Genomic DNA, 15,171 nt, shown 5'->3' with positions numbered 1-15,171 from the left:
CAGGTTTTAAAAGTTTACCAGCATCAACACACCTGACTGAATGGGTCATTGAGAAGAACTTAACAACAAGCTGTTGAATCTATTTCATTTGAATCAGTTAAGCTGGAGAAGGAAAGATCTAAAACATATAGGACAGTGGTCCTATAAGGACTAGACTTGCAGGGGTCCTCGAGAGCCACAATCCTGCAGGTTTTCTAAAGTTCTCTGCTCCAGCACATCTGACTCAAATTAAATGGATCCAACAGCCTATAAGGATCTGCACAATGACTCATTACTCAGGTGTGTTGGAGCATGGCACATAAATATTTGCCAACTATACTGTTCTATCTAAAAAAAGAAACAAACAAGAAAATATATATTTATATGACTGTACCACTATTGTATAACTTTTCTGAAGATTAAACATTTCTTGCTTTTATAGTCTGTTAATCATCATAATCGTGCAGAGAGAGCTTAAAGATAATATTTAAAAATATATTTAGGTTTTTTTTTAAATTATTCTCCAAAGCAACTGTTGATGGTGTTTAATGTAAAAATAAGTGGAGGCTGTTTGGATAATTAGAAGTAACTTTCCTTGTCTCTTATTACTCAGATTGGCTTTGCAATGCCATTTGTTATTCCAACTGTTGTGCCTAATCAATACTATTTCCTTAAATGAAAAGCCAAACTGATTACTATCATTACTGGTACTTATTAACAATCTTTTTTATTATTAAGTTATGATTGTATATTTTTGCATTGTAGTCCAACACAGAAGACATTAGACTATGACCATGATAATGAACCCAAATGCTCCCCTTATTGTATTGAACAGTAATTATTAATACACCTGTACTTTTCATACATGTCAGTGATGAGAAAAGGGCCATACTCAAATGCTCTCCTTGACTGATAACATTTACTGCTTCTGAACTACTCGTACAACTATTTGAATTTATGTAAAGGACGTTACAATGGGAGACCAGTTTGCTGGAAGCACAGATGAGGCAAGAAGGGAAATGTTGAGTATGATAGAGCTGAGACAGAGGCTGGTTCTGTTAGACGGTAGTGGATTTGCAGCGAGTACAAGCAGAAGCAGTGAAGGCTAAAAAGACACAAAAACTAAACAACAGAGGAAAAGTGAGCTGCAGCGATGGCACCGACATCTGCAAACCGTGCTGCAACCCTGGCAGCTGTCACAGCTGTGCTGACCTGTGTGTTGCTACAGGGGGTTCAGGCAGGAGTAGTGGAGGATTTTAACCATGTGGAGAGATGTAAGGACTCTTTATATCTGGGAACTCCACCAAGAGGCTACCTCAGCAACTCTTATAAGAAGATCTGCCAGAGATATGAGGATAAACCCCGCTACATCACACTGTACGACCCCCACAAACATATCCCCATCTACTCTGCCTACATATTCAAGAAGTCAGATGGTGAGAAGAAAGTAGATTTCCCTTGGATGTTTGAGCCTCAGGTAAGTTGAAGCTTGTACAAAAACAAAATGCTAATTCAGTTATCAGTTTGCAGTGTTTCCAGTCTGTGCTATGATGCATCAAGCTTGTTTATACTATCTGTCTCATATTGCACTATATTATATTGTCTTTATAAAGAGGAAGGCATCAAACAAATATCTGCAGCATTTGTTTGTACTGACACTTCAAAACAACTTTAGAGCACAGGCGCAAGTCCTGTTGTTAAGGGCAACCAGTTAAGCTTGAGATAAGCTTTCTTTTTATTGGCTATAGACTGAATTAATATGATACTGTTGCCATTACTACACATGCAAAATTGTGACTTGTGTGATAAGAACATGTGATAAAACTGTATTACAACAGATGTCTTTGTGTTTTTTCACTCTCATAGTGATGAAACTGTGGAAGACATCATTCCTTTGTCAGAATTAAAGCCACATTCTTTTATAAAAGGGTCAAATGACTTGATTTACTTTGTGTATAAATGATGCTCTGCAGAAGAAAGACTGGTGTTTATGTAGATGATGTATAGCTCTCTGCAGATGCAAGGAATAAAACCTATAAAGAGCAACAACCATTTAATTCTGCAGATCTTTTTATTTTGCAGAATGTTCACCAAAGTTGTCAATATGTTCAAAAGATCTTATCTTTCTACCTTTTTATAGTTGGCCTCAGAAAAGAGCAGCAGCAATATGGAGTCCTTCCCCCAATCTTCAAGCATGCATATGAACTTTGAGGACACCCAGGCAGTCCTGGAGGACTATGCTGATGTTGTTCAGTATGAACGAGGCCAACTAAATCCAGACGAACACCAAGCCAGTCCTCTAGACAAAGCGTCCACCTACAGCTTGACAAACGTGGTTCCTCAGATCAGAGAGTTCAACTTGGGTCCCTGGGCTGAACATCAAGACCTTATCCGCAAACGCCTCAACAACTACTGCCGTGGCAAAGCCTTTGTGGTCACCGGGGTGACCACTTCTGGACACACGATCCGTCGGAACAACCTGGACCGTGTGGCAGTTCCAGAGTACATGTGGTCGGCCTACTGCTGCACAGAGTTTGACCAAAATGCTCCGTACTTTGTGCGCTACAAGTTCCCTGTGTTTGGAGCCTATGGGCTCAATGATCGTGTCAACAATCACATGGTGGAAGTTCCTCTCAAGAACCTGGAGAAATTTCTAAAGGGAAGGATGGAGGTGGACAAGAACTTCCAGATTTTCTATAACGACTGTGTGCCAGATAACTGAGATGAAGTTATTATATGTTATTATTCAGGTTTTAGGTGTGTTAGAAATTTAGGATTTGATTGTAAAAGAAATCTGAGGTTGTCAAATTCAAATATTTGTCAAATTGCACCAGAAATAAAATGAATATTTAATCTGAGCCTGCACAGAGTCTTCTCTGGACTGTATTACTGATAAATTATTCAGTATGTAAAAATCTTAAGATTAAGTTATGTTGATTACAATATCTGAGAAAATGAACAAGAGATCCCAAAATTAACTTTTTAAAAGCAAATCCAAACAGAAAAGACAGTTTTCCCATTTGAAAACATTAAGCCAAAGAAAAACTTCCTTCTTTTCATTGAAAAACAATAAATTAAGTGGCAGAGTACTAATTAAATCAGGTTTTAGATAAATATATAAAGGTATTTTAATTCTGTTCTACACTTGTGATGCCTGATGTGAACTAATTTACGTCATATTCACTTAATTTAGAACATAGAGTGCTATCATTGATAACAATAAATTAATTATATCCAATTAAAATCCAAATATATAAATATCAATAACAATTATTTTATGAATTTGTATATTCACATTACAGCAACAGTCCTGATTTCACTGACATTGACAACAGGTAGGTCTGTGATTCAGCAGGATGCTAATGGAGAATATGATGAACCCACAATCCACACATGTCCCATAAGATATTTGAAACATTTATGGCTCTGTCATGGTCACTTTCTGGCAGTCTGAGGCATGCAAAGGTTATAAAATGAGGACTGATCCAGAGATGACACTCGTTTCCAGGCCACCCATCCTCGCCTCTGCAGCTCTGTCTTCTCCAGCTGACATCCGTAGTAGTGAGGGTCAGCAACTAATAAGTAGCTCCCCTTGTTGCCAGTGTACACTCCTAATACCCCCTTAGAGGAATTGTCCCTGTCTCCTCCCATCATGACAGGAGATCCATGCTTCTCAAAGTGCTGATGGAGCTCTTCCACGGCAACATTTTCTAACTCAGTTCCTCCACCTCTGACGTGCACTAATTTACAGGGAACATCGTAGAAATAGTCCAGCACCAAGGAAGCTTCAAATGTTCCTATCCAGTCCCTAGAGCCCAAGAAGGTTTTTGGCTTGTCCCCCATTGCAACCAAGGCTTGTTGAATATCTAGAAGACAGGGTACAGGTTTGTTGTTGTTTTTATGCTGAGGCACGTTATGGCAAAGCCATGAAGCCATGGTTTGAATGGTACGGTAACCGCATCCCCAGCCTCTGTCATCTTGTCCATCACAGCCATAATGGAAGTAGAGATAATCTCCTTTTATCGTAGTGCATTTCGCATCATCTGTACGTGGATTAGGAAGACCAGTGTGCACACTTTTCGATAATGTCTTGACTTGCTTAATCAATCCGTTCTCAGCTTCACTTCCACCCCAGTCAATTTTCTCCTCAGATGCCGCTGCTTCCACCTTTTCATCCATTTTTTCGTCTGTTTCTACCAAGCATACAAAACGCTTTTAGACAAAAGCCACTGATCAGCAGTCCCTGAAAGAGACAGCTCACCATACAGTCATCTTGTGTAACAACAATAACAGTCCTGACGGTGAACAAACAGCAACACGAGTTCCGAACGATGATGCCTTGAGAAGCAGTTAGTCTTTTCAAGACCGTAGTTACAAACGATGCATACTATCAGTTTATGCCATTTGAAAGTTAAGGTACAATAGTAGCTGCTACAGTTTGACTGAAAATAGTAATAAATATCACTAACATTTAGCTTAAAGAAATTTCTAGAGGGCATCTAATATTATGTGAAATTAATGCAGAACATTTTATACCACAACATTTTCGGCAGTCTTTGAAGGCAGCATCCTGTATCCTCAATTTAGCACACCTGACTGAAATAACGTTAATTAGCGAATGTTACTCGTTAGCTAGTTTTATTCCCTTAACAATGACCACTACAGTAAAATATAGCGAATTTATAAAAATTTCAGCGATTTTGCTGTGTTTTTGTGGCGTAGTTTTGGCTGAAAAAAGTACTGAAGGAAACCGGGAGAGCGACGGACTTGAAATAGAGTGTGAAGAAATTAAAGTGAGAATAACAGTGAAACGGACGTTTTTCCAAGAAAGACGCATTCCTTTTAAACCGGAGTTTCTGCGACTTGGCGTAAGCTCAATGCAGACCAGTTCCTGCGGTCCACAGAGAACATCTGACACTGTTATGGTCATTACCGCCGGGCTCCAAGACTGTGGGACTGAGTCCAGTGTAAGAGAAGAGAGACTATGCTGATCTTCCTTGTGTTAAGAGCGCAAAATGGAGACGATTAAATCCATATAAGTAGAAGGAAACTTAAATTAGCATTGCCCCACTGCAACTGTTTCCAGGGATAATGCTGAATATACAATACTGTTGGGTTGGGAAGAACTATGACTGAGTCAGTTCTTATCTTTCCCATCTATTAAAGTAGTCTTGAGTTTTTCTTTTATATCTTCCTTAGCTGTTGTTGGGATTGAGCCTGTGTTGTATGCACATAAGAAAACACTTAAAGAATAAAAGCATTTTGCAAAGATGTGCAAGTATTTCCCATTTTAACCAAATTATGATATAATTAAGCAAAATTGAGCTTAATATTAAATTCTATAAAGGTATTTATTCATAATTACTTCTCCAGGTTCATGGTGATTGGCTTGTGTACTCCAACCAGCTGTTACTGTTACCTGCTGTGGTTCCTACATCTACAGGCAGTGTGATAGTTCGAAGAGTGACTACTGTCATACCCATTGAGTGCCATTACGAGAGGTAAGACTAATGTATGTGGCTGATTCCAGTTTTGTCAAAGCATTTTGTTGCAGAGGCCTCAACACTTTTGATGTTTTTTGAGAACAGGAAGCAGGAAGTTAAAGGGCAACCATTACAACCAACCTGGGTACCGATGACATCCACTGTTGCTGCAATTGGCCTTCTTAACTTCTCCCTCCGTATCATGGCAGGTGAAATTATTGTCTTTATGTAATCTAGACTGCATCAGAGGAGATTCCTCTGACACCTGGAAACTAAACCTTGTACTAGGAATAAAGATGTGTTTGTTCTTACACAGATGGTTGTACTTCTTCACGCAGTTCCTCAGTATATCAGCAGGGGGAAGCAGTGTTCCTGGAGGCCAGCGTAGAGGCGCAGCTGCACCCTTCCCTTACTCTATATGTTGATTATTGTGTTGCAACACTGAATCCTGACCCTCTATCACGGCCGAGCTACAGGTTTATTGACAAGCATGGGTCAGTTTATTTCAGTTAATTAAAAAAAATACAAGTTAAAGAAATAATCATGGTTGATTAGTTTTATCTAATAATTACAATGAGGCGTTTAATCTCAAATGGAAATTTGCAGATTACTTGTCTCACAGCATTTTATTAAACAAACTAGACACATTATGCCTAAAGTGAACTCTTCCATTGTAGATGTCATATGGACAGTGCACTGCCAGGGTCTTCCTCTAGATTTCTTCCTCGAGAGCAAAATAACAAACTGTGCTTCAGTGTCCAAGCTTTCCACTTCAACCAGATGCATGGAGAGCAGGTAACTGAACAACAGCTGCTTTATTTCTTCAGCTGCATTTCAGGAATGTAGTTTAATTAGTCTTGGAATATTTCTGATTTAATTCCTAACTTGATTGTTTTTCATTCTTGTAGATGTTCATCAGTTGCCATCTCGGGGCCACTCTGAAACAAAAGTCACACAGTTACCTAAATAAAACCTGCTTCTTCCACGGACCCACCTTCAGGTTAGGCTGCTAAACAGTAAAAAATAAATAAATAAAAATAGGAAAAAAAAGTTCTAAACCATTATTATTCGTCAGCTTTTGCGGTTTAATACCCTTGATGCACAGTGGATCTTTAATTTTTAAGCTGGTGCTTCACATCAGATTGGTTTTGAGGATGTTTCCTTGTTGTTCAGCTGGCGTGCCACAGAGGGAGACAGTGCTCTGTGTGAATGTTGTGACTCAAGCTGCTTGAGGCCAACTAAAGAGAAGAACTATGGAGATACAACTCAACCAGACACAGGTTGCTCAGCCCTTCACAAACAAATGCAACATAGTCTTTGAATTCACAAGATGTTCTAATGGCAACATGGTCACTAACTAGTGTCTGTGTTTTACTTTTGTTCTTAAATAGGAGAGAAGCATGAGGCTGACAGGACTGTTGGACCAATTCACACTTTGCATCACTCCTACTGGACAGGTCGAATGTCGGTCAGTCACTGAAGAAGCTTTACCCCAACTTCAGATTTAGGTGGGTAGGCCTAAAGGGACTGTTGAGACCTAAAACTAGGAATTTTCTTTTCTAATGACTCGGTTGATGTAAATTTTTCATATGGAAGCTGAACAGTTAAGCCGTCATGAGCAAACTGAGTCACTTACAAATGATTTCAACCCTTTACAAGAGGGAGTTATTTTTGATTACCTTCCATCATGCAGGCTGTTTTCAGCAGTCTTAAAGCTGAAAAGACTCATGTAAGGAAAGTTTTCCTAATCTTGAAAGAGGATGCTTTTCTCAAACGGTATAATTTAAATGATAGCTGCAATATCTGAAAATGACTTTTTCATGACTTTTTCATATGTCTGACCAAGGGACAGACAAAAAGGTTTACCAAAATCATTACTCTAACCGATGCTTTAACATCAGAATAAGCTACTATTGTTTGCGGTCATACACTTTTATTTATCTTTAGTTTGTGCAACATTTGAATCTGAATGATGCTATAATAAAATCACTGACTAATCTGAGATGGAGAGGATAATTGTATCATTATAGAAGAAAAAACCATGACAGGGTGGAAGCATACCTATGATGACTTCCCAGAACCAGGGAGAAGAACTACAATGGAATCTAAAATAATCCTGTGAGCAACAAGCTTACAAGAATAAACAGACACTTGGGTAAGAATGGGACAGCTATGTGGTAATGTATGTGCTCTGTGTCCTCCGTCTATAGAAGAAACACTTGTGTGGTCCTGTGAGAGGAAATGCGACTGACCAGATGGGAAACCTGATAGATTTCATGTTCCAGTGACTTTTTTCCATGACAGCAGAACTACAGTTTTTCTTTATCAAAAGCATGAAATAAGTAACATTTATGTAATCACCAACTCCCTTTTAATGCTTTAATGTTCAAACTAAGAGAAATCTCTTATTTTAAATGCATTTTTCTTTTCATTCAGACAATAAGAAATGTTTTAACAAATGGCTGGAATAAGTTAATATACTAACAATAGCTAAATGATCAAAACTTGAAACCATAATGGGATAACAATGTTGCATGATACTTGTAGTTTGTACATCTATAGTATGCAAGTCTAGTTTATCTGCCTGATGACAAACCATCAATTCCATCCACCCATTTTCCACCGTCTTATCCAGAGTCTGTTTGTTGGGGCAGCAGCCTAACCAGCGAAGCCCAACTACCCTTTCCCCGGTCACTTCTTCCAGCTCATCCAGAGGGATCAAAAGCATTTCTAGGCCAGTGAAGAGACGTATTCCCTCTATGTCCTGGGTCTTCGCTGGGTCTCCTTCTGGTGCAACCTACCCGTAACACCAGAGAGGTGTCCAGAAGGCAGATGCCCAAGCCACTTCATCTGGCTCATCTCAATGCTGACCAAAAGTGGTGGAGCAGTGGTTCTGCTCTGAACCCGCCCCGCCCCCCAGAGGAAACTCATTTCAGCCGCTTGTAATCACAATCTTGTTTTCTCAGTTGGTCACTACCCACAGCTTGAGACCATAAGTGAGGGTAGGAACATAGATCGACCAGTAAATCGAGAGCTTTGGCCCAGCTTCTTCTTCACCTTGACAGACCAATGCAGTGCAGAGTCCAAACCACTGCTGGCACAGCGCCATTTTGCCCATTGATTTTTCTCACTCCTTCTTTTCCTCAGTTGTGAACAATACTCTGAGATACTTAAATTCCTCCACTAGGGGCATGATCTAATTTCTGATCCGGAGAGGACACTTATTCTCATCCCTACCACTTCACACTCATTCCAGAATAGTTCCAGAGAGAGTTGGAGATCATGGCCCGATGATGCCAGCAGAACCACATCATCTGCAAAGAGCAGAGACCCAATCTTGAGACCAACAAACAGGATACCCTCAAGACCTCAACTGTGCCTAGAAATTCTTTCCATAAAAGCTATGAACAGAACCTGTGACAAAGGCCAGCCTTGGCAGAGACCAACCCTCACCAGGAGCTAATCCAACTTACTGATGGCAATACAGACCAAGCTTTCACACAGGTTGTATGGGGACTGGACAGCTCGTACAAAGGGATTCACTATTCCATACTCTTGAAGCACCCTGTACAGAACTCCCTGGTGGACATGGTGGAAAGCTTCTTAAAGTCCTCAAAGCACATGTAGACTGGTGGGCAAACTCCCAATGACCCTGCAGAGGTTCTAATGCTTGTCCATTGTTCCTCAGCTGGGATGAAAATCACAACTGCTCCTCCTCCAATCCACGGTTCAAGTATCCAAAGGACCCCACTTTCCAGAACCCCTAAATAGACCTTAGCAGCGAGGCTGAGGAATATGATCCTCCTGTAGTTGGAACACATCCTTTGGTCCATCTCATTAGTTTCACTCGGACAGGTTACCTTTTATCTTTTACATCCAACAATATACAAGTTATAGAAGTCTTTTAAAGTCTGACACTCTGGCCTCCACTCCAGTTGAATTCAGGATAAAAGAAGCTATGTCTACTCTTTCTGGTTCTAGCTAACTTCCTGGATGTTTATAAGATAACTGGTTTAATCCCAAGATAACTGCATATTGTTTTTTTTATAAGTCCCTGGGGGTCCTTGTTGTTTCAGAGCCTTTTTTTTTTTGGTGGGAAAAGCAGACTCCCTTAGAACTGATGTGTAACACTGGGTGTCAAACGTATGGCCTTAGGACCAAAACTGGCCTGCCAGTGGCTCCAATCTGGCCCATGGGATGTTTAAATGACAGAAAATATCAACTGCCATTTTTTAAATAAAAGCAAATGCAAGTCCTACTTTCTATGTGAGATTGGATTTTTTTTTCCTGTTTATAACTCATTAACAAGGGCAGGGGGATAACTTTTTTTTTTTTTTATATATCTTAAGAGATTTCAGATCAGTTTGAATTAGGAGGTTAGTTGAGGTGGTCAGAATTACTACACAGATGTGGAAAGGGATGGACATTTAGAACAACTTCTAGCTTTTACAAGTTTATTATTTTATGTGATTTTATAGATCCATTGTCATTTGTAAACTGATTATGTTTTTTTTCTTTTGACAGTGACAACCACCCAATGGTAAAATCACAAAGATAAATCTAAAGAGAAAAAAAAAAGATAAACAACAAAGAAAATCTACTAACACCAAAAGGGAAAAGGAAAAATATATACACTGCTCAAAAAAATAAAGGGAACACCTCAACAACACAATGTAACTCCGTCAATCACACTTCTGTGAAATCAAACTGTCCACCTAGGAAGCAACACTGATAGATAGACACCAGGTGGAAATTATAGGCAATTAGCAAGACACCCCCAATAAAGTAGTGGTTCTACAGGTGGTGACCACAGACCACTTCTCAGTTCCTGCTTTCTGGCTGATGTCTTGTTCACTTTTTTCAAAATGACCTCCAGCAGGCCACAGATGTGCATGTGTCTACTCAAATGGTCAGAAACAGACTCCATGAGGGTGGTATGAGGGTCCGATGTCCACAGGTGGGGGTTGTGCTTACAGCCCAACACCATGCAGGACATTTGGTATTTGCCAGAGAACACAAACAGCTTTGCCACTGGCACCCTGTGTTCTTCACAGATGAAAGCAGGTTCGCACTGAGCACATGTGACAGACGTTAGAGTCTGGAGACACCGTGGAGAACGTTCTGCTGCCTGCAACATCCTCCAGCATGACCGGTTTGGCAGTGGGTCAGTAATGGTGTGGGGTGGCATTTCTTTGGGGGGCTGCACAGCCCTCCATGTGCTCGCCAGAGGTAGCCTGACTGCCATTAGGTACCGAGATGAGATCCTCAGACCCCTTGTAAGACCATATGCTGGTGCAGTTGGCCCTGGGTTCCTCCTAATGCAAGACAATGCTAGACCTCATGTGGCTGGAGTGTGTCAGCAGTTCCTGCATTGATGCTGTGGACTGGCCCGCCGGTTCCCCTGACCTGAATCCAATTGAGCACATGTGGGACATCATGTCTCGCTCCATCCACCAACGCCACTTTGCATCACAGACTGTCCAGATGTTGGCGGATGCTTTAGTCCAGGTCTGGGAGGAAATCCCTCAGGAGACCATCCGCCACCTCATCAGAAGCATGCTCACACGTTGTAGGTAGGTCACACAGACACATGGAGGCCACACACACTACTGAGCCTCATTTTGACTTGTTTTAAGGACATTGCATCAAAGCTGGATCAGCCTGTAGTGTGTTTTTCCATTTTAATTTTGAGTGTGACTCCAAATCCGGACCTCCATGGGTTAATTCATTTGATTTCCATTAATAATTTTTTGTGTGATTTTGTTGTCAGCACATTCAACTATGTCAAGAACAAAGTGTTTAATAAGAATATTTCATTCATTCAGATCCAGGATGTGTTATTTTAGTGTTCATTTATTTTTTGAGCAGTGTATTTCAACAAATTAAAAGTAGGAAAACAGGAAATGGAGAGAATAATAACATTTATACAGAGGGGAAAAAAAAGTAAAGGCTCACGTGTGCTACCTCAGCAAAAGGGTGTTTGTAAGTGGGGAGGGCATGCCTCTATCAGAGTAGGTGAGTGTGACCAAGTATGTCAATGTCTGTAATCTATGTCCATTACAAGTCTTGAGAGGGGGAGGATCTATAAGAATGCAAACTTTTAAAAATATATATCATACATTTATAACTCTGGAGCAAATAACAAAGAACTGAGAACAATAAAGCCCAATAATGGGTAATGGTGGCTCCGTATCCTTTTCCAAGCCTGGTGCAAGCTGGCCCCCACACACACTAACTCATGGTGGACCACCACAGGGCACAAGGCCAAGCCATCCTCTGCTCTTCCGAACCTCCCCCCAGGCCTCCACATTCACATCACACTTAGGCCAACCCTGATATGATATAAATGAGAGAAGTTAAGTATCTCAGCTGAGTACATTAAAACAAAACAAACAAAAAAATAGCACTGCAGTCAAAGGACCCGACTCAACAAGCCCCAAGACTATCCAGCCACCGCTGTCCCATTCAAAGCCCAACCGGCCACCAGTATTTTTCATTTAATTTAATTAAAAACTCTGAATAAAGTGTTTTTTTTGTTTGTTTGTTTTTTTTTTTCCAATGAAGCAATTTATTATATCACTAGTTGTTTCCATTACTGGAGTATTTTTATTTTTGTAAGTATGGTTAAGAAAACTAGTTCCTGTTTATAATGAGTTCTATTTTAGTAATATTGCCATCACATGGAGCACAATGAGACGTGTGAACTCTTAACACCAACAGAATGGGACTTGGATTATATGTATATATCCAGGAGGTGGTGTCAGCTGTGCCATCAGTTTCATTCTTATGGATGTAATGTCATGACCATCTCAAGGACGTTGCTTTAAATTTAGTACAAACATTCTCTTGCATAATTAAAGAAAAAAAAATTAAGGAGTCTATCCGAAGCAGCTTAGAAATGACTGCTTCCCTAATCAGAATATGCCTTTGTCAACATCTGGTGTTTGGGAATTGCATATCAAATCACTGTGACTCAGTGCAGAGGGGGAGATTTGGATTGCCTGAGGCATTTTTGTGTTATCATGGCAACAATATTGTGGTTTAACTCAATCAGCTTTTTACAAGGAAGTTGACCGTTATGTTGTCCCACTGAGTTTGCATGTGAATGCACTGGGCATCAGCTGAAAATGAGCAAAACAGTATGTGGGTCGACTGTAACATACACAGTAGACTTCAGTTAACAGGTGACGTAGAAATCATCTACGAACAACTGACCTCGTCATTTAGCAACATTACTGTAGCATGAAATAAAATGTTTGAAATGTTAAAAAGGAAATAAATTGAAACAACTGATTACTGAAAATGTGGGGAATATAATTTCATTAGAATCAATTAAAATAGATACTGAAAGGTGGGAATATGAGACATAGGAAACATCCAGCATGTTCCCCCAGACTCTGTGAAGCCATGCGTTATATGGTACAAAAACAGGCTGGTTAGATATGTAGATATGAAATGAAAAAAACTTCAACAGAGGGACCGTCAACTGATTTTATCCTGACTGATTTGTCAGCATTAAAAAGGCTGAAGCTGAAGATATGACAACGTTTGGTTATACAGAAGCTACAGAAACATTCAACAGTTAAAACACATCGAGATGAAAGCAACATAGAAGGAAGGTTCAAAACCTTTCAGCATGTAACCTCCTTCTTATTAGTCCATTTCAAGCTCATTTATTTTCTTTGCTTTTCTTGTCTCCTTATATGATAATGTTCAAAGTGAAATCTGGTTGTCATCAGTAAGCACAGTATAGTATCGACATCTCTGACATTGTTGGGCTTAGTTCAAGGAAAATGAGAATAATATGGAACTTGTATTGTTGTCTTGGGAGGTTCAATTACTTGGTTAGTGTTTTTTTAAGCATCACGTTAGCTATCCTCAAACTGTGGACTGCCAGCTTCTATGTGGGGGTGGGTGATCTGAGATGTGCTACAAATGGCAAGGGGTGCAGGAATGCCAGTTTACTGCATTTAAATCCAAAACAATACATTATGGTGCACACAGTGCGAGTTTACATTTAGAAATGCAATATACGCTGAATACTTCAGGTGTAAAGTTAGAATGAAACCTAGTAATTATTAATTATTCTTTGGGCTTATGGCGCTGTTATTGTTGAATCTAAATGCATCAAAGAAAGCTCATGCAAGGTTTTATGAAACAGGTGAAAGGTCAAGGTGCTAATGTAAAACCGTGTTTCAAACCATACAGGGTTTGTAGTCATGGCCAGCTAGTCAGGGAAATAGCAGAAAGGACATCCAAAAGTGGGGAAAGATTATGAAGTGGAATTTAGAAGTGATGAAAGGTCCATTAGATAACAGAAGGTGTGAGGCTAGGGCCTGCGAATGCCAGATATCATTGGTGCAAGTCTATGATAACACATGATGATGATAAATGGCCAGTAGCCTAATCTTTTTTGGAAAGAAAATATTTTGGATCTTAAAGTTGATGCTTCACCTTACATGTGTGTATATATATACTGCTAAAAAATAAATAAGAACATTTAAACAACATATCTTAGATCTTGATGAATGAAATGTTCTTGTTGAAAAACTTTATTCATTACATAGTGGAATATTTTGTGAAGAAAATAAAAGAATGATCAATGGAAATTAAAATCAATAAGCCACAGAGGTATGGATTCAGAATCATACTCAAAATAAAAGTGGAGAAATCAGATCACAGGCAGACCCAACTTATGTGGAAATTCCTCAAGACAATTCAGAATGATATTCAGTGATGTGTGTGGCCTCATGAACCTGTATGCATTCCCTACCTACAACATCTGGTCTCCTGATAAGATGACAAATGTTCTCCTGAGGTTTCTACTCCCTGACCTGGGTCAGGAAATCATGTTGTCCTCCCATGGCCCTCTCCACATCTGCTGGTATACTGGCCTGTCTCCTGGTATCTTCTCCGTGCTCTTGACACTGTGCTGGGGGACACAGCAAACCTTTTTGCCAAGCGTACCTTGATGTTCCATCCTGGATGAGCTGCACTTCTTGAGAAACTTCTGTGGGTTGCAGATATGTTACCTCTAGTGGTGAGGGCACTGACAAAATGCAAATGTGTCCAAGAATCAGCCAGAAAGGATTGAGCAGTGTATATAATCTATCTCAGAGGTGCCCAAGTTCTATCCTCCAGAGCTACTACCCTCTAACGTTTGGATGCATACCTTCTCCAACACACCTGCTCGCACCTCCTCTCGAGGGCTGGATTTGGGTACTCCTGATTTACCTTATATCTGTAGATGGAGAAAGATAGATGTGTGTGTCTGTGTGTGTGATGTTTTTAGCCATGTTTATGAAGTGGCTAAGTTATTTGAAATGATACTCTCAATAAATTTGAATATTTCAGAACTGATAACATACATATACAGTTGTCTAAATTACCATGATGCTTACTTGGATACTTGTAATGAGTAATTAGTTTGGTAATCTCCTTAATTTAAACTAGAGTTATCAACTGATAAGTTTTCTTTTGTCTCAGTATTTTGTAGACCCTTATTTATTTGACCCTGGGCCATTACTTCCTTTCTGTGAAAACGGGGTAAAAGCTGCCTTATGTAAACAAAACCTTATTTATTTAGTTATTTATTAGCAAAAGCTAAGCCAAAATGCTGAAGCAGTGTGCAAATAACTTGGTGCTTTCAAAGAAATGAAGAGGGTTTGATGCAGCCAAGTGAAGCTAATCAAACTGACTTAACTGATCA

General features: G+C 39.8%; 3 protein-coding genes across 4 annotated transcripts; 2 read left to right on the top strand and 1 right to left on the bottom strand.

Annotated features, from left to right (window-relative positions):
- The first annotated feature begins 932 nt into the window (after positions 1 to 932).
- Positions 933 to 2,837, top strand: si:dkey-85k7.10 (endonuclease domain-containing 1 protein). Its single transcript, XM_041986734.1, has 2 exons — positions 933 to 1,456; positions 2,120 to 2,837. The coding sequence occupies exons 1-2, from the start codon at positions 1,133 to 1,135 to the stop codon at positions 2,699 to 2,701; spliced, it is 906 nt and encodes a 301-aa protein (XP_041842668.1). The 5' UTR covers positions 933 to 1,132; the 3' UTR covers positions 2,702 to 2,837.
- A 110-nt stretch (positions 2,838 to 2,947) lies between these two features.
- Positions 2,948 to 4,248, bottom strand: ufsp1 (UFM1-specific peptidase 1 (non-functional)). The gene has a single exon (XM_041986735.1). It carries the CDS (start codon positions 4,156 to 4,158, stop codon positions 3,415 to 3,417), a length of 744 nt encoding a protein of 247 aa, XP_041842669.1. The 5' UTR covers positions 4,159 to 4,248; the 3' UTR covers positions 2,948 to 3,414.
- A 351-nt stretch (positions 4,249 to 4,599) lies between these two features.
- On the top strand, positions 4,600 to 7,773 carry LOC121640632 (zona pellucida sperm-binding protein 3-like). Of its 2 annotated transcripts, XM_041986433.1 has the most exons (9): positions 4,600 to 4,946; positions 5,353 to 5,480; positions 5,568 to 5,671; positions 5,779 to 5,956; positions 6,140 to 6,257; positions 6,371 to 6,462; positions 6,636 to 6,742; positions 6,854 to 6,970; positions 7,673 to 7,773. In XM_041986433.1, exons 1-8 carry the CDS (start codon positions 4,632 to 4,634, stop codon positions 6,940 to 6,942), a joined length of 1,131 nt encoding a protein of 376 aa, XP_041842367.1. In that variant the 5' UTR covers positions 4,600 to 4,631; the 3' UTR covers positions 6,943 to 6,970; positions 7,673 to 7,773. The 2 variants fall into 2 exon arrangements, with proteins under 2 accessions (XP_041842367.1, XP_041842366.1); XM_041986432.1 differs by lacking the exon at positions 7,673 to 7,773 and having other exon boundaries at positions 6,854 to 7,249.
- Positions 7,774 to 15,171: the final 7,398 nt, after the last annotated feature.

The sequence above is a fragment of the Melanotaenia boesemani genome, chromosome 5 (assembly GCF_017639745.1).
Source record: "Melanotaenia boesemani isolate fMelBoe1 chromosome 5, fMelBoe1.pri, whole genome shotgun sequence".
Lineage (NCBI taxonomy): Eukaryota > Metazoa > Chordata > Actinopteri > Atheriniformes > Melanotaeniidae > Melanotaenia > Melanotaenia boesemani.
The sequence above is the reverse complement of the archived record's forward strand: the minus strand, read 5'-3'. Positions and strand labels throughout refer to the sequence as shown.

What these genes read in the sequence shown, in the direction of transcription:
- si:dkey-85k7.10 (XM_041986734.1), top strand. Translation starts at nt 1,133, where the DNA reads ATGGCACCGACATCTGCAAACCGTGCTGCAACCCTGGCAGCTGTCACA. An exon ending in CTTGGATGTTTGAGCCTCAG is followed by an intron (nt 1,457 to 2,119) that starts GTAAGTTGAAGC and finishes ACCTTTTTATAG; the next exon opens with TTGGCCTCAGAAAAGAGCAG.
- ufsp1 (XM_041986735.1), bottom strand. Translation starts at nt 4,158, where the DNA reads ATGGATGAAAAGGTGGAAGCAGCGGCATCTGAGGAGAAAATTGACTGG.
- LOC121640632 (XM_041986433.1), top strand. Translation starts at nt 4,632, where the DNA reads ATGACCACTACAGTAAAATATAGCGAATTTATAAAAATTTCAGCGATT. An exon ending in AGGTTTATTGACAAGCATGG is followed by an intron (nt 5,957 to 6,139) that starts GTCAGTTTATTT and finishes CTTCCATTGTAG; the next exon opens with ATGTCATATGGACAGTGCAC. An exon ending in TACAACTCAACCAGACACAG is followed by an intron (nt 6,743 to 6,853) that starts GTTGCTCAGCCC and finishes GTTCTTAAATAG; the next exon opens with GAGAGAAGCATGAGGCTGAC.